Here is a 19,672-nt window from a genome sequence, read left to right as displayed (position 1 = left end):
CCTGGGTATGTGTGTCCCACACCACAGCGGGGGGCAAAAGGAATCCCTTCCTTGCACATCCACTTTCACCAATTTCTCACAATATGCTGGTTATTAAATGAATAATAATGCTCTCTGCTTGAACATCACTATAATAAATACACAGGAGATGTATACAGTGAGAACTGTCTCTTGAGACCTGCAGAACCACCCCAGGTGGCCCTGGGCGCCTCAGGCACCAGATCTCACCATGGACAAGCTAAAGCTGACTGGCAGCCTCCTAATGCAGTCTCAAACATCATCATAATCACTCAGCATCTGCTCTGTGCTGGTCATAGTGAGAGGTGTTTTGCACAGCTTATGAGACCTGAGCCTAGAACAGTTCAGAGACTAGCCTGAGGTCACAGGGTGAGAATGTGGCCATATGAGGGACTCTCAGGCCTTCAAGAAGTCATGCACCCTAAAACAAAAACAAACCCATGGCCCCAAAGGGAAAGTGGGCCCCTCTCCCTACCTCCCCTTTCTCTCCCCCTTAATGAGCTTTTAGCATTTTAAAAGTCAGAGCTGGAGATGGAGTTCAGTGGTACAGTACTTGCCAGGTATGCATGAGGCCCTGGGCACTGCAAAAAAATAAAGTCCATGCCAAGCAATGTGGTCCACACCAAGTCCATGCGGGAGCATGTGCCTACAATTCCAGCTACCTGAGAGGCTAAGGAGGATACCAGCTCAAGCCTCCAAGCACCTGTGCTCTTTCTACCTACTCCAGCTGCACTCACCTGTGTTATCAATGACCAACCCTCACACCAGGCCTTGAACAAGAGCCTCTGACCGTAGGTAGAGCTGATTACCTTTTTCCTCTGATTCTAGGATTTCCTGCAAAACCAGGAATGACGTGGACTGTTTCGGGGGCTCATTTAACTCCTGTTTCTCCTGAAGCATCTTGTAAACTTCAGATTCTTTGCTGATGGCAAGGCCGCCTGAAGGCTGAGGATGGTCTAAGCTGTAAAGAATGTTTGGAAATTTATTAGGACATATCAGAAGCGAGCAACGACTTCACCAGACACTCCCTGCCCCCAAACAAGACACCCCTGATTCAATGGATGGGTAGAAATTATCCCATCTCCCAGCCTAGCTGTAGACCTTCTGCCAATACCACGGGGTGTCCTCGCAGTCAAAGCTGCCTACGGCTTCAATGCAGCAAGAGGCTATTTTTCCTAGTGGTTTTAGTAATTCAATTACATTTTGGCTTAATCCAATGGAAGGGGAATGCTTTACTTCTTTTTAAATTACATAAACATTATGTCAAGAGAAAACTTGGAAGAGGGAATATGTTGACCACAATCTGACCACTAAAATCTCAGCTGAGTCCCCTGAGTAGGGACCACATACATTCCTCTCATATAAGCAGAAATCACTGTTCTTCACTCCTGCGGACCTCACAGGGCTTTCCCTGTCTCCACCGGCTCCAGCCTCACCTATCACACCGTAACAGTATCTGTCCTGCCTAGTTCACAGGGATGGGGGCGACCATGCAATGAGCACATTCTTTGCAAACTGTGAAGAGTTTGAGCCCAGGGACTAGGCAAGCCAGGCCTTGCCTCCCGTGCCTTCCTCCTGTCCCTCTGGGTGCCCCAGAACAGGATGAGACAGGCACTGCTGTGAGCGCCCCCCTCGCCCCTCCCACACACACACACATACCCCACCCTCCCCACCCCTGCTCCTTTTTCCAGTGGGAGACCTGTGCTGCCAGGTTTCAAGGAAAGAAGGTAAACAGGAGACTCCAGTGAGTTCTGCAGGATAGATCCCTGCAGAATCTATCCTGAATCTGACCCTCCTCACCGCCCCCAGCTCTCTTGAGGGTCCAAGCCACACCATGACTTGACTGACCAGCTGCCTAACTTGTCCCTCTAAGGCCAATCTCAGCTGCAGGACAGGCTTTGTTTCAACCAGAGGCCAGTAGGATATTTAAAATATATGAACCAGACTCTATCATGACATGGTTCAATGTAATCTCATCTGACTTTAAACCAATTACTTATTTTAATAACAAAATACAGGTTTAAGAGGTTGGGGTTGTGGCTCAGTGGTACAGTGCTTGCCTAGCATGTGTGAGGCACCGGGTTGGATCCTCAGCACCACATAAAAATAAACAAAGGCATTCTATCCATTTACAACTACAAAAAAAAAAAATGATACTTGTCTATTTAAAAAAAAATACAAGTTTAATCAAATTCAACTTTTAGAGTAAATGTTCACTACAGAAATAAGAAAAAGGCCCTAAAAGATGTAGCCCGGCTTCCCATTCCAAATGCAGCTCCTGACCTAGCCTCTAGCAGAGCAGCCGTGGGCAGTGCCTAGGCCGGCCAGCTTGTCTTGCAGGCTTTGCAGCACTGCTGTGTCTGGAAAGTCTCCCCAGACACCCCCAGAGCACTCAGGATTCCTTCAGATGCACTCCTCAGAGAGGGCTTCCTGACCCAACTTACAACCACCCACCCCACCCCACCACTGTCTACCCCCCACTTTTTTCTCACTGTGTATTGTATCTGCATCTCTTTATTCTGTAGTGTCTGTCTCCCCCTGGAAGGTAAGCAGGGACTTGGCCTGTTTTATTGCCCAGGACTTGCTGGATACCTGCCCCAGGGCCAGAGCTCAGCAGGTATCAGGTAAGTGACCAACAATGCCACAGGACCTGGTGCCTGTACCCCCTCTCTTTCCCCCTGGTCCTGAAGGTTCATGGGGGCTCTCCAGGACAGCGGTCCCCAGCCCCTGCCCCATATCACCTCCTTCTCACTTCAGCTGCTTCTTCAGAAGGTGACAAAGGGACATGTGGCCAGTAGAACAAAAAGCAAATAAACACCAGATGGATCGGTGGCGGTATAAGTTATTGACGCAAATGGAGAGGCGTGTACATAAATCACCCCTAGTTCCTAAGTAATAATGCTGCAAGCTTTCCAGCCTGCTAGGCAGCCTCCCAGCTTTAAGAATGTGTGCAGGTGCCAATAATTATACAAATTATGTTTATTCACTCGCTTCCCACCCACCCACCCATTGTGTAATTAGCTCACACTGGATTTTAAAAAGAAAATCAAGGTCTGTGTTTCCCATGCAATTTTCCTCCCAGTTACTTCTTCTCTCTCCCCACCTCTCTCTCTCCCCCCCCTCCTTCTCTCCCTCCTGCTCTCTCTCTTCTCTGACAATCTGTGGGGCAGCCTGGGGAGCCTCCTGGGGCACTTTAAGTCCTCAGTCCTGCCAGGCGCCATGACTCACACCTGGAATCCCACCTACTCAGGAGGGAGGCTGAGGTAGGAGAACCACAAGTTCAAGGTCAGCCTCATCAGCTTATTGTTACAAACTTTAAAAAGGCTGTGGATGTGGTAAAGTGCCACTGGGTTCAAATCCCAGTACTGAAAAAAAAAAAAAAAAAAGGCCTAGTCTCCAAGCTGAATGCTGAGTCAGTCGCAGCCATGAAGCCACAGGTGCTTCCCTAGGACTCCAGTCCTGTTCTGGCTGGCAACAGAGAACCAGGCCCTCAAAGAGTGACGCAAGCTCTGCTGCTGCCAGAGAAGGTCAGAAACACTGGGCAGCTGGTCACTGCTGAGGGGAAAGCAGCCATTCCAGCTCTCCTGCCCAGGGCAGCTGGTCTCTGCCTTTGTCTCTCCTCCATCAGCAGGAAGTGTGGGAGCCTCCCACAGCAGGCCCGTGGGCCACCCTGACCACTTGCTCTAACCACCCATTCAGCCCCGTTCCCCGAGTGACATGCCCGACTTTTTAGCTTGAACTTGCCCTATGGCCAGAGCATTCCATTATTTTTGACAAATCTTTTTTCTATTACTCTTAGAACTATTTTAAAATCAAGAGCAGACCAAGGAATGTTCTTGGGAAGAATTTCTCCTCTTCTTTGGTGTATGTTATGTCTGGAAGCCTCCAAGGAAACATTAAAAATGAAAAAAACCCAAACCACAAGGCCATCACATATTCTTCCAGCAAACAACCTTATAAAAATAGTTCTCTAATTAAAAAAAAAAAAAAAAATACTATCTTTCCTCATTGGTTTATCATTTCCTCCATTTTAATCATCAAAAATTATAACTTAACTAAATATATATTTAAGTATGATTTAAATAATACCCTCCTTCCCCAGATAAGACACAGAATATTTTCTTCTTGGGGATTTACTGGTCCCACTATAACCTGAAGAGAAAAAGCACATTCACAGACAAAGTATGACCAATGTTTTCACCATCTTTTTAGTCTTGTAGTGTCCACAGTAGTGCAAGCTACCCATGTCTATGTGTCTGTCCACAGCATCCATAAACCCCATGCTTCCTGTGTGTCATGAGTCCAGGGACAGAAGAGGGCAAGGTCACTGGTGGTACTTTCAAACAACACGGTGGACATTCCCTTTAGGGTCTATGAGACCAGCCATGCTGATGCCAATGACCATCTCATAATAGTCCCCGGACCCTGGGAAGATGTGTGGGCCTCCACGCCAGGGAATACACAGAAAGCCCTGCCTGAAGAGCACTCCAGCAGTTATTATATAAGGGGGCTTGTGCAGGAGAGGTCAGCACTCCAGACACAACCTGAGGAACTGGGTTGGCAGGGGAGGCAGCCATAGAAGGCTCAGTTTTCAGAGGCCAAGATAACAACAATAAAAATTACTATTTACTAATTTATTACTGCTGGACAATTTACAAAGCACTTTCAATATCCATTACCTTACTTGAAACATTGATATGCCTAATTCACAAATAATAATAGCCTAAGACCCAAACTCTTAGTCTTTAACATTAGGCTATCTGGTATTAACATGATAACACAACGTTTTAAAAAAATAATTAAAACAAAATATACATAAGAAATGCAACCAGCTTCAGCAATTGATCAAGGCCCTAAACCACTTAGTGAGATCCTATCTCAAAATAAAATATAAAAAGGGCTGGGGATGTGGCTCAGTGGTTAAGTGCCCCTGGGTTCAATTCCCAATATCAAAAGAAAAAAAAAATGGAACCCAAAAGTCCCATTTGTGTATATAAAAACAACAGAAGGAAAAAATTCTTTCTTTGATGCTGCGGTTTGGCTATACCTAAAGTGTATCCCCCAAGAGTTCATGTGTCACAGGCGTGGTCCTCAGTATGATAATATTAGAAGCAGACTTTTAAGAGGTCGAACCTAGTAGGGAGCACTGCCCTCAGGTCAACATAGTCTTATGGAACTCAATTTAGGTGAGTTGTGACAAAAGAATGAACCTGTACCTTCTCCACTCTCTGGCTACCTATCTTGCCAGAGGATCTCTCCCTCTTGCACACATTCTCACCATTATGTTATCTGCCATAAGGTCCTCACCAGAGCCAAGTCAATCCCAGCACCATGCCCTTGAACCTCCAAAGCTGAGGCAGAAACCTTTTTTTCTTATAAAGTCTCTAGGCTCAGATACTTTGTTACAGCAATGGAAAACAGACTAATCCATATGGTTTCACAAAATATAATCCACATGACTGAGTCTCAAAGAGAAAAACATTTTCGGGTGAACACTGGTGGATCACATTTTTCTAAACCTACTCTTTATAGCTTTGATAATAAAATATAGGCGTTTAATTCAATTCCTTTGGAGTAACTATACATTACATAAAGTTTCCTAGTCCTTGTTTCTCTGAGTCATGCTTGGAGCTGCTGTGCACCAGTTTCCTAAATGCTCAGTGTTTTCTAAACCACTATTTCAGGACCTGAACTCAGTGATAGTGTGGCCAGGCTGCCCAACCTGATGAGGTGATCTTTAGAACATCAGAAGAAACTCCCTTTGAGCTAGCTCACCTCCAGAGGAGGATTTTGGAGGCTGAGTCTGGTCTATGATTTGCAGGCCTGCTTCAGCAAAAGAGCAGCTGGAGCCAGAAGAAAGTCACAAGGTCAAGAACCAAAAAAGCAGCCCATAGCTCTGGACATGGATTTCATTTCAGCCCAGCAACCCTGAAATGAAAGTCAACTCCCTCAAAATAATGAAGTTAACAGCGTGGCGACAAAAAGGGTTTTTTGTTTTAACGTGAGCCCTCACCTGTGGCATCAGCTTAGTAATCTGTATATAAATCCTAACTAAAACAAGAAAGCTGTCAACAAAAACTTCATTTCAAATATTAAAATATAAGCAGGTAAAAAAGATGGAATATATATCATGACAACATTAATCAAGAGAAAGCAGGAGTGGCTCAGTTACTATCTGATTAAGTGGACATCTGAATAAATAACATGCACCAGATACATAAAAGGACATTACACAACCACAAACAGGCCAACCCACTGAGAAGCTAACACACCTTATAACAACAGAGCTTCAAAATATGGAAAGATGGACAGAACTAAAAGGAGAACTAGACCAACTCAGAATTATAGCTCCAGAATTCAATACTGCTTTCTCAACACCCGACAGAACTGAGCAGACATCAGCAAGGACACGGACAAACTCAGTACCATCAGCCAACAGGATCTAATGGGCATTTGAAATCCCTTCCCAACAAAAGCAGAATGAAGTCTTTCCAAGGGTCCGCAAACATACACCCAGACCACATTCTGGGCCATAAAACAAACCTCAACCAATGTTAAAAAACTGAAATTACACCAAGGGTGTTCTCTGACCACAATGAACTCAAACCAGAAACTGAAAACAGGAAAATCTCTATAAACACTTGAAAATTAAACAGACCTCTAAATAATACATGGGTCAAAAAGGAAGTCTGAAGGAAATCATAAATACATCAAACTGAATGAAAATGAAAAATAAAATAGTAAACCTGCAGTGCATAGCTGGGGGGAGGAGTGGAGAAGGAAACCAATAGCACTAAATAGGGGAAGTCAAATCAGTCACCGAAGTCATTAAGTCATCTAAGTCATCAATAATCATCATAATAAATAATCTATAATGATAAATAAATTTATAAATAACAAATGATAATAAATAATCTAAACTCTAACATCCAGGACCAAGAAAGAGAAAAGCAAAAACTCTAATACCATCAGAGCACACGGAAGGAAGGAAGTAAAGGCAAGAACATAAATCAATGAGAGAAAAAATGATAGAGAGAAAAATATTCCTTGGAAAGATCAATAAAACTGGCAGAGTGCTAGCTAAAGTGAAGAAGGAAAACAGGGTGACATGGCATATGTTACCAATATTGGGAATGAAACAGGACATCACGACAAACCCTGTAGACACAAAAGAACAGTAAGGCGTACCCTGAACGAACAGACCACCCACGCTTAATTTTGGCAATTCAGAAGAAGTGAACCAATCTCTTGAAGACCACAAACTACCACAACACTCACCCAATGTGAAAACAATAGTTTGAATAACCCTATAACCATTAAGGAATTAAGGAAATAACTCTGAAACAGAGTAATCTTTAAATTTCCCAAAAAAAGAAATGGTCTGACTACAGAATTATACCAAACTTTTAAAGATTAACAATTAATAATAACCAATTTTACACCAACTCTTCTTCTATTTCCCAACTTACTGTATGAAGTGTTATACTGACAAAAATCCAGATGACAACTGTACTTAAAAAAAGGAAACTATAGACAAGTATCCCTCATAAATATAGCAGTAAAATTCAACAATATATAAAAAGAATTACATACCATGATCAAGTGGAGTTTATTTCAGGAATTTAAGTCTAGCTTAAAAATCAGTCGGTGCAATCCACCATATTAACAGGCATAAATAAATAAATAGATATCATATAGCATAGAAATCATATTTTTTATATATATATATATATATATAAAATATGATATATATATATATAAAATATGATATATATATAAAATATGATATATATATATAAAATATGATATATATATATATAAAATATGATATATATATATATATATCATAGAAAAACTATTTGGTAAGATTTAACATCTATTTAAGACAAAAACTCTCAGCAAAATAGAAATAGAAAAAACTCCATAGCTTGATTAAAAAAACATGTACAGAAATCTATATGTAGCACCATACTTAATGATGAAAACTTGAATGTCTTCCCCACAGACTGAGAACAAGACACAGTCACTCAGCATAGTACTATAAGTAGTAGTCATGGAGAAGGCAAGAAAAGGAAACAAAAGGCTTAGATATCAGAGAGAAGATATAAAACTATCTCTATTCACATACGACATGATTGTCAAGATAGAAAATTACATGGTATCTACCAAAAACTCTCAGAATTAACAAGCTCCCAAGAATGCATCAAAATAAACATACAGGACACAAGATAAACAGAAAAGTCACATACATGTCTTTATACTGGCAATGAACACATGGACACTGAAATTAAAAATACAATGCCATTTACAACTGCTCAAAAGGTAGATTTACCCTCCTCTACATAGTTGTAAATCTAACAAAACATGTATGAGACTTGCAAAAACTGAAAATATCACAATAATGATGAAAGACATTAAAGAGGATCTAAATAAGTAACATAGTACTATGTTCACGAATTGGAAGACAAAACAAAACTAGAGATATCAGTTCTCCCCAAATTGATATATAGGATTACTTCAATTTGCCTTAGAAAATCCCATAAGATTTTATAAGATTAAATAGGATTATTCTAAAACTTATGAAGAGGATGTGGTGGTACATGCCTGTAAACCCAGCTACCCCTGAGGTGGGGAGGCTGCAGAGGAGGATCACAAGTTCAAGGCCAGACTGGACAACTTAACAAGACTGGATCTCAAAATTTTTAATAAAATAAAAAGAGCTAGGGATTGCCAGGCGCAGTGGCACACACCTATAATCCCAGCAACTTGGGTGGCTAAAGTAGGAGGTTTGCAAGTTCAAAGCCAGCCTCAGCAATTTAGGGAGGCCCTGTCTCAAAACAAAAATAAAAAAGACCGGGGATGTGGTTCAGTGATTAAGTGCCCCTAGGTTCAATCTCTATGCCAAAAAGGAAGGACAGCAGGGAGTTCAGTGCTAGACAGCCCCTGGGTTCAATCCCCAGTACTATAAGCCAAGACAAAAATTAAACTTAAAAATAAAAACAAAATATATATGAAAAGGAAAAAGAACAAGAGTATTTAAAACAATTCTGAAAAGTAAAAATAAAAAGGGAGGAACCAGTCTACCTAATTTCAAGACTTAGTTTATAGCTATAGCAATCAAGACTGTGGTACTGACAAGGGACAAATACACAGATTAGTGGAGCAACATGGAGAATACAGAAATAGAAACATATAAATATGACCAACTGTTTTACTTTAATAAAGATGCAAAAGAAGTTTAATGGAGAAAGTAGACACTTTTGGAAAATGATCCAAGAATAACTATTTGCTGAATCTCATACACCCTAAAAAATTTACTCAAAATGCCTCAAGACTTAAATGTAAAAAGTAAAAGTATGTATTGTTTAGAAAAAAAAATAGTTGAAAATTTTCAGGCTCTAGGACCAGACAAAGAGTTCTTGACACCAAAAGCATGATCCATAAAAGGACAAACTGATAAAGTGGACTTCCTGAAAAGAAACAACTTGCTTTGTGAAATATCCTGCACAGAGCTTCAAGGACAAGCTGCAGACTGGGAACAGATGTGTGCAAGCCACCTATCAACCAAGGACTAGAGGACACACTGATGGTAAAGCAGCCCAGGAGAAGATGTTCAATGTCACTGCCCTCAAAAAGATGCGATCAAAACCACAATGACATATTACTACACTTCAGAATAGCCAATAACAGCAAATGCTGGAGGGGATGTGAAGAAATTGGATCATTCCTACATTGCTGGTGTAAATGCAAGATGGTACAGACACGATCAGAACAGCTTGACAGCCTCCTTAAAAACTAAACATGTGGGCTGGGGATGTGGCTCAAGCGGTAGCGCGCTCGCCTGGCATGCGTGTGGCCCGGGTTCGATCCTCAGCACCACATACAAACAAAGATGTTGTGTCCACCGATAACTAAATATTAAAAAAAAATTTAAAAAAAACTAAACATGTAACTAACTACCTTATGAACAAGCAATTGCACTTCTAGACAATTATCCCAGAAAAATTAATGTTTGCACAAAAATGTTTGCAGGAACATTTAATTTTATTTATAATAACCAAAAACTAGGCACCACCTATGTGTCTTCCAAAAGGTGAATGGTTAAGCAAAGTGTGGGACATGTCTAAAACAGAATATTCAGCAGTGTAAAGGAAGAATCTAGGATGAAACAAACAGGCATAAAATAAAAGTGAAATCAGAGGGCTTGTACAAAACTACAGTCAATTGGCCTTAACAGACAATCACAAAACGCCACCCATCAGCAGCAGTCTCTTGTCCTTTCATTATTACAATTGACATCACTGGTTTGTGGCAATGCCTACTCTTTTGTTTCTGATTTTTGTTATTTCAGTGTTCTCTTTTTTTCTTGCTCTAGCAAAGGTTTGCCCATTCTATTGGTTTTTTTAAAAAAGTCAATTCTCAGTTCTGTGGATTTTCTCTACTAAATCTATTCTCTCTTTCAGCTCTAATCTTTAATCATCATTCCACTTGGGGTTTAATTTGTTGTTTTCTAGCTCCTTAAAGTGTAAAGTTAGGTTTTTGTTCTTCTGTTTTTTTAGTGTAGGCATTTACCACCATAAACGTCCCTCTTGCTACTGCTTTTAATGCCTCCCATTAAGTTGGGTTTTTTTTTTAATATTTATTTTTTAGTTGTAGTTGGACACAATATCTCTATTTTATTTATTTATTTGTATGTGGTGCTGAGGATCAGACCCAGGGACTCGCACAAGCTAGGTGAGCCCTCTACCACTGAGCCACAACCCTGGCCCCTCCATTAAGTTTTGATACGTTGTTTTTTTTTTGTTGTTGTTGTTGTTCTCATTTGTCTCAAGATATTTTCCAGTTTCTCTTGTGATTCTTATGCTATTGGTTATTCAACTGTGTTCAATTTCTGCATATTTGTGATATTTCTAGATTTATTTTTGCTATTGGTTTCTAGTTTCTCATTTCTTCCTTTGTGGCTGAAAAAGATGTTTGGTTCTATTTCAGTCTTAAGTTCTTTAAGACTTATTTTGGCCTAACCAGTGGTCCAACATAGGAGAATCTTCCACATCCACCGCAGAAGGGAGTAATTGTAAATGACATTGTATTTTTAATGTCAGTGTCCATGTGTTCAATGCCAGAACAAAGAAATGCATTGATTTTTTTTATGCTTATCTTGTATTCCGTATGTTTACTTTGGGATATTCTTGCTGAATCCATTTACTAGTTCTAAGAGTTGTAGGGGAAATTTCCTTGTATGGCAATCATGTCATATATAAACAGAGACAATTTTAAATAGTCTTCCTTTCTGATCTGTATGTTTTTTGTTTCCTTTTCTTGACTCATTACATTGACTCTAACTTACAGCTGTATGCTGAATAAGAGGGGTAAGCGCACATCCTTGCCCTGTTCTCCATCTTTTGAGGAGACCAATCAACTTCTTACCATTAAGTAGAATCTCAAAGAGATATTTGCACAGCTATGTTCACAATGGCCAAGGGGTGACAGCAATTTAAATATCCTTCAACAGATGAATGGATACACAAGAAAGAGATATTATTCAACCTTTAAAAAGAGGAAATCAGCCACAGTAGCAACATGGATGAAACTTGAGATCGTTATGCTAAGTGAAATAATCCAGTCACAAGTAAAGACAAATACTGCATGTTTCCACTTATATGAGGTATCTAAAGTCATCGACTTCTTAGAAACAGAAAACAGAATGGTGGTTTCCAGGGGCCGGGAGGGAGGGAGGAGTCCTTCATTGGGTATACAGTTTCAGTTTTTCAAGATGAGTAAGTTCTAGGTATCCGCTGCACAATGTGCATGTCATCAACACTACTGTACTATACACTTAAAAAAGGGCTAAGATAGTAAATTGTATGTCATGTGGTTTTTACCACAAAAACAGAAAAAAAAAAAAAAAGGGACTTTGATACATATAAAAACCTGAACAAATCTCCAGAGAATTACACAGAAAAAAAAAAAATCTCAGAAGGTTACATACTTTATGATTCCATTAATATAACATTCCTGACTAACAGAATTATAGAAACGAAGAGCAGATTGCCAGGGGTTGAGCAGGCTGTGGGGAGTGGAGGGAAGTGGGTGTGGCTACAAGAGGCAACAGGAGAAACCCTTGGGGAGATGGAAATGTTCTATCTTTTCACTGTCAACATTCTGGTTTTGATACTATTGTGCTATAGTTTTCAAGATGTTATTATCAAGGAAACCGGGTAAAGGGCATAAGAGATCTCTTTGTATTGTTTCCTACAACTGCATTATGAATCTATAATTATCTCAGATGAAAAGTTTAATTAAAGAAATCTTTTCCCCAAGTGGTAGATGTTAAATGCTAACTGGAAATGACATTGAGATTTTAGTAGTTTTTTTTTTTTTTTAAGGTGGGGTTAAGGAGATAGGATCAAATACCCTTTCATATCTCATGTCCTGAGAAATAAGAACCCTAGGTATGAGTTTCCCCAACCTGGTCATCCCAGTGTTCCCAAAAGGAAAAAAAAAAAAATGAAGTTCTGGGAAACTCCATGTATTGAATTTTGGAAGGGAAACCTAGCCTGAATGCTCCCTGTGCATTCAATGGCCGAGTTATTGGCGTTGTGATTAGAAACCAGAGGAGTAATTACAGGCACCAAGATGTGGAGGAGGAACACCCAGACACCCAAGACAATTCTCTGTGGACTACAGGCAAGGGTTATCTAGAGGGACAAACAGCCACCTTGGTGCTGGAAGTCTCCTGCTCCAGCCCCACATGAGTCAGGGTTAATATAATCCCTGTGATATCATCTGAGTAGAGAACAACGCATCCCTTTATTTCTACTCTACCTGCTTAGAACTCTACCTCATGAATGTGGAGGGAGTAGTTGAGAAAACAATTTAGAAGAGCTAATATTGTGGGATTACTGAGTTAATTATGGGAGAGCAACCAATTATTCCATGAAGAGACACCGCGCCCCCATTCCATCATCAGGAAGCTGATTAACTCTACTGGATACCCAAACTTACACCACAGTGCTGGAATAGAAAGAAGTCATAAGTCATCACCAAACCTCCTCCTTACCTACCTGCTTCCACCCCTGGGGATCCCCTAGTTCTCAGAAGTGCTGGGGATGAAGCTCCCTATGGGCAGTGAAATCAGTAATAAGTAGCATTCACTGAGCACTTACCTACCGGAAGCCAGACACCATGCTAAGTACTTTTTACACATTTCATTGCATTCTCTAAACAATCCGGTGTGAGGTAGCTAGTATGAGCCTACCTTAGAGATCAACAGACAGGGTCTCAGAGAAGTTATATGGTTCGCCCAAAGCCAGGCAGCTGAGAAGAGACAGAGCTGGCATTCAAGGCTTAGGCCCCTCTATCTACTAATGAACCCCAGGCTCTGAATTACCAGATTTTGACCAGAGCCCCTAAAGGCAACTGAAAGAGGGCAGAGGGAAGGGCTAGCTGTCTACCAAACTGAGCAACCACACCTGGTACACAGTAGGCTAGGTGCTCAATAAGTGACTGTTAAGCTTAACTGCCTAGAGAAAATGGCTGCTGAGGACATCCCCTCAGCTATGTGTGGAGGAAGGAGGGGTGGCAGAGGAACCCCCGGCATGCCCTTCCAGTTGGCAATGCTGATGGTATTCTGGCCAGACTAGGACGCAGCTGTGCAAAGACCTACAAGACAGCCAGCCACACACACACCCCAGGATGCTTGGAAATGCATGGGACAAAGAAGCCCCAGGGAATGGGTGATGACCTCAGATGCAAACTATGTAGTGAGCCAATTCTGGAACCTCAGCGAATTTCACAGACTAAACAGTGGGGGCGAGCAAGCGCTTGGGACTTGTGCTGACTGAGCCGGCAAGGTTACCCTGTGGCTGCTGGGTTGGCAGAATCTTTCTTTGCAGAGAATTTAGACCATCAGACAGAGATCCCTACCAGGGCAGCACTTGCTGGGCAGACGTGGGCAGCTCCTTTGCCTTGAGCGGCTGGTATCATTTGTGGATTCAGCCTCAAAGAGTTGAGAATGGAGCAGAAGCTAAGCCTCCTTTGCTGGGAAAATCTTCAAGGAGACTTTGGATAAAGTCTCAGAGGCTGCAGCAGCCAGAGATGGTGACAGGAGGGGACAGTTTCAAACTTAATTGTTTCAGACGGCGGGTGGAGGGAGCAAGCAGGGAGCATGAGAGAAGAAGAAAGAAGACATTAATGAAGGAAAAATAGCCAAGGCCACACTGAAAATATTTTTTAGGCACATATTTCTCCCAGCACATAGCAGCTCTTTCAATTAAGGATGTGTCATTTCCTGGGTTATTAAATCCAGATCATGGAACATTCCACTCTGGGACAGTAAAAGGGGGTCACGTTCTCAGCCTCCCCCAGCACCAAAGCAGTGGCATGTGGGGGGTACAGCCCTCCCTGTTTCCACCACTCCTCACTACACTGATTAGAAGCTTTCCTTCAGGGTGTGTCCATAGAAAGCTGGGGAACACAGCATAGCAATCTTTCTCAGGTACCCCAAGTGTCTGGTGGTCACCCTGAAGAGCATCCTCAACTCAAGCAGGTAAGGCTTTGCTGGCACCAGAATGTGGAGGGAGAACAAGCACTAGTGGCCATGTTGCTTTGGTTATTACAACAAATACCAGGGTCCATCAATGTGTTCTAAAGCTAAAGTCAAACAGCAAAAAACTCTGCAATATGGGCTGGGGTGGTGGCTCAGTGGTAGAGCAGTTGCCTAGCAAGTGTGAAGCACTGGGTTCGATCCTCAGCACCACATAGAATTAACAAATAAATAAATAAAATAAAGGTATTGAGTCCAACAACTGAAAAAATATTTTTTAAAAAAGAAAGAAAAAAGAAAAAGAAATCCTAAGACCCAGGCAAGGTGTGAACTTAAAAAAAAAAAAAAAAAACTCTACAATATAAAATACTGAGAGACTAATAATCACAGTGTCCCCTCAGTGTCAGGCATAAGGACCTACCTACATTACCTACATGCAGTGGGTGCCTCCACTGAGGGTAAAAAGGAGATGACATGCACAGTATGGCCAATATATCCTCAGGAGTCTGGGACCTCTAGGACCTTAACCTCACCATCCTACACTTGAAGTACTTGGTTTCCAATTTCACTATCCTAGAAGCAGATTAGTAATAAAGATGAACAGGGGAAAATTTAATGGCAAAGTGGGCTTCGGAATTAACACAAAAATTGAGGATTCCAGGTGGCAATCTCAGAACTCTGACAAGTCTGGACCACACCATATTTTCCAACAAAATTCGAATGTCGCCCACATTTAAAAATCAGCAGATTTCAGATAAAAAGAGGCTTTTCACAACTTGTGTTTTAATAAAATTAATCAACAGAAATGTGAATCCTCGGCGTGCAGGCAGTGCCTGACTGGACCCAAAGAGTGGTGGTCTGTCAGGGCAGGGTGCGCACTGTCCAAATGCCACTGGTCGCTTTTCCCCTTGGTTTGCACTTGAAGCTATACCCTTAGCTCTCTCCTCCTTCCTTTGGCATTTGAGTGGCACCTCCTAACCTATTCTAGCCCCTTTCCACCCACAGAGAACTGGTCCCATCTCTTACACTCCATCCCACACCCAGTTCCTTTGCAATAGACTGCTGGTGTTCCCAGATGTATATCCTCAGAGTTTGTAATGAAACAGAAATGGGCCCTACTGCTGGGAAGATCCAGGAGACTGCAGACTCAAAGACAGCTGTCAAATGACCTGTGAAAGCAGGAGACAATCCCAAGCAGGATGCTTCCACAGCCCCTTCCACCTGCAGCCCCATCTCTTTCCTGGCTATATGTGCCTTTGCCCCCAAATCAAAACCTATTCCTGTGGACAAGCCAAGAATGGCATATCTTTAATCATAGCTACTTCCGAGGAGGCTGTGGGAGGAGGATTGAAAGTTCAAGGCCAGCCTGGGAAACTTAGTAAAACCCTCTCTCAAAATAAAAATTTTAAAAAGGGCTGGAGGTGTAGCTCACCGGTACGGTGGAAAGCTCACCTGACATACACAAGACCCAGGTTCACTCACTAATACTAAAAAATAAAACATTCTGTAGACAACATTTATATCCTCAGACTTCTGTTCATGCTTTCTGGTCCACTATTCCCACAGTGGGAAAATGCCAACACTGCTTCCCACAACTGTGCATGCTATTTTCCCTTGCTCAGATCAGGTGGGGACACAACCAGAAACGACACTAGATTCTCTCAAGTAATTCCCCAGCTCAAAATACTGAGGAATTTCTCAGCCAGGTGCAGGGCTAAGGACTTTGATCAGCAGGTGGTGGTGATAAGCACAGCAATCAGGACAAGAATACAAACTGGTCTCAATGATGACAAGATTTGTTTGTCCAGACACACATTTTACTTGTTATTTATTTTTATAACAACTCTGCACAGCAGGAGGTACTTTTCCCTTTTTATGAACACAGAGATTCTCTCCCTAGAGTAGTAGTTCAGCCTTCTCTCCCCTGTGTAGATGAACCTGGTGCTGGTGTAAAAAGCTTCTTCCAGGTCAGACCTGGAGAGGAATGAGAGCCTGGGGCCTACTTACGGTCTGCCATTCGTCTCCTCCCCGCTGGCTGCAGTCTTGGACTCCACAGCATTGTTGAAGCTGGAGATGTTTTCAGAAGAGTAGAGGCCAGCTGGGTTGTTGTACTGGTTTTTAATGATCCTGGGGGCAGTGCTGGAAGCAGGTGAGGCAGTAAAGGGGACTGCACTTCGGTTGTGGGCACTTCCTATGTGCAGGACCTCCTGTGGGCAAGGAGCAGAGGCAAAATCAAGGTGGGTATCCAAAAGGTACTCCTTAATGGACAGTGCAAGGTGAGAGCCATAGAGAGGTGTCAGCTGAGCCACAAGGGCCCTGGTTCAAACTTTAGCTGAAGAACTCTGATAGACCCATTGAGATGCTTAGGCATTGACTGAGGAGGTGGCCCAGATGGGCACCTGTCCCAATTCACACCCTTTGAATCAACTCTGCTTTCTGATTCTTCTCTGAGGCCCAGCAAAACCTGACTTCTGGGTACCTCTGGGGAGGACACCTCCTTGATGCTTTGGGCTGTTAGGATCCAAATCCGAGCTGAAGCACATTCCAGAAGGATTAAGGAATCAAGAAGAGAGGAACGTGCAGTGGCTTAGGTCAGTACAGAGCAGGAGATGACAGAAGGTAGAGGTCAAATCCCCAGCACTGAAGAGGCACCATCAGCAAAATAAGCAAGTTATAGAGCCACAGGGGAAGCGGACTAGGCAGGAGGGTCTCAGCCCCACAGAAGGGGGCAAAGGGGAGTAGGAACTTTTGTTCCTTGTTGGAGAAAGACAGGCTAAGGAGACAGAAGGTTAAGGGCTACCTGTTACAGGGGCGGTACCTGGTACCTGGCAGAGCTGCAGAAAGAACTGTGAGTTCCTGGTGTTCTCATTCCCTTCTCTTTGTAATTTGAGAATGCACCCTCCACCCCCCTACAGCACTGCAGGAAGTCCCTGCTGGGGTGGGAGGAGGCTAATTACAACTACAACCTATAGAGCTTCTTTAGAAACACCCCAAACCACTTTTTAAACTAACGTTCCTTTTAAAAAAAAAAAAAAAATTACAGGTTTTCTGATAACTCAGTTAGCAAGGTCCTTTCTACCCAAATGTTCTGGGCCAACCCAATGCATGCTCTGTGGAGCCTGCTAAACTGAACTGTGCCGTATTTTCTGAGTTCCTAAGAAAATCTTCCTGATCTCTGGTCTCTTTCTTAAAACACCCAATCCTAGAACAGCAGCTGCCAAAAGATGTCCCAACCCTCTGTCGCTTTGCCTTCCATACTCCCTAACCACTGCCCCCTCCCACCCCCCCATCATCTTTTGTAAATCTTCAGTGTTGGAGCTAGGAATCAGGCTCTGTGTTACAGCACTTGCCTAGCACGTGAAGGCTCTGGATTCCATCCCCAGCACTGTCCCCACCCCACTCCAAAAAAATGTGTTCAATATTTTCTTAGAAAACATTACACATAAAAACTAACAGCTTGCCAGTAGTGGTAGCACATGCCTGTAATCCCAGAGACTCAGAAGATTGAGGCAGGAGGATCTCAAGTTTAAGGCCAGCCTCAGCAACTTAGTGAAATATTGTCTCAAAAATGAAAAAATTAAAAAAGAATGGAGGCCATTTTCTGCTTTGAAAAAGAGCCACGCCAGGGTTCCACCAATTGACCCTGCCACTAAATACTGAATAAAGAAAAGCATGCTGGAAAAAAAAAGAAAGAAAAAGGAATGGAGATGTAGGTCAGTGGGAAAACAGTCCTACATCTTCAGTCCCCAGTACCCATCTGCTAATACCCATCCGCCCTCCCTCCAAAAAAAATCTAACAGCTTCATTCCTTGTGTATCTAATTTAAAAAGCAAGACAACATAAAAATATTTTATGATTAAAATTCCTTTTTCACTATTCAGATGGTCCGAACTCATGAGATTTTACTGTGTAAATTAAGTTGACCTTGTCCATATCAGACAAAAGCTAAGTCTGCAAAGATAATCACAAGTAGAGACAAACAAGTTAAGGAAAAAAATTCAGCAGTAATCAAGGGATGGTTAAGTAACTTTATGGCACAACTACTCAAAGGAATCACATGAAGTCATTAAAACTGGTTGTGGAGACAGCAACAGATGAGCGGCCTGGGACTCTCGCCCACCTGGACTACAGCACTGTGGACAGATGCATGACTGCATCCAGCAAGTCCTCCTTCCTCCTCTGTCTCACAGCAACCCCTGGGAACAGCGAGGATGCTGAGCACCAGAGAAAGCCCTGACTTGCCTCAATGTTTTGTAGCCACTTCATGTTGGACGATGGGCAAGTTACACCTCTCCAAGACCATTTCTCATCTTTAAAATGACAACAAAGCCCTCATAAGGACTTGGTGCCACATATTAGCGTATCAGGCACAGTGCCTGGCACATGGCACATGTCCAAACAGGGTCCTGTTCCCTTCTCCTCGGATAGAAATGTATTTCCAATTAGAATGGAAGTTGTGGAAAATTCAGGTTGGAAATTCTGACTTTTGCTTTATAAAGAATCTTTGAAGAATGTATCTGGTTTGTACATAAAAGGAATATCTCTACCCCCATGTGAATACTGGTCTTTCCAGAAGACAGGCGGATTTAGGGCTTGCCTTTTGGAAGGGATGATGTAATTGTTTGGGCTTTGTATTTATCAGTCTCCAAGGAAACTCAATAATGAGGAAATACAAACTAGGTGTGTAACTATGCTGACCTCAGATAAGCTGGGGTGTTGGTTGGCTTTACATGAACTAACAGATCTCTGTATTATAGATGAACTCTGCTCCTACTCATTTATTCTTTAGCTCAGCATGGCTAGAGTGGAAGATTTGGGAAAATGAGAGGTGGGAAGTTTTTTTGTGCAAATAAAGAATTACTGGAATCACAAGGAAAATATACTCGACTTAGATACTTAAATAGTTTAGAACTTTTTGTTAATTTGAAGAGAATTATCCTCCAAATATTAATATAAATAACCAGATCATATGTTTAAGTTCAAGTACAATTCAAATAAAAAGTTTAACTGAAACGTAAATGATTATTTATGTTAAAGCTAGGATTTCAGATATATCAAATCAAAACAAAATTATTCCTTACATGTTATAAAAATATCTGAAACTTAAAA

General features: G+C 42.0%; 1 protein-coding gene across 1 annotated transcript in view; it reads right to left on the bottom strand.

Moving 5' to 3' along the window:
* Positions 1 to 19,672, bottom strand: part of Pdlim1 (PDZ and LIM domain 1) — a 44,961-nt gene that overhangs the window by 6,300 nt on the left and 18,989 nt on the right. Inside the window, exons 4-5 of the mRNA XM_027930314.2 lie at positions 16,571 to 16,770; positions 828 to 979 (exon numbers count right to left, since the gene is read on the bottom strand). Of these exons, the coding sequence (XP_027786115.1) occupies positions 828 to 979; positions 16,571 to 16,770 (352 nt within the window). The remainder of the gene's footprint in view (positions 1 to 827; positions 980 to 16,570; positions 16,771 to 19,672) is intronic.

This window comes from Marmota flaviventris, chromosome 4 (genome assembly GCF_047511675.1).
Source record: "Marmota flaviventris isolate mMarFla1 chromosome 4, mMarFla1.hap1, whole genome shotgun sequence".
Taxonomy (NCBI): domain Eukaryota; kingdom Metazoa; phylum Chordata; class Mammalia; order Rodentia; family Sciuridae; genus Marmota; species Marmota flaviventris.
The sequence above is the reverse complement of the archived record's forward strand: the minus strand, read 5'-3'. Positions and strand labels throughout refer to the sequence as shown.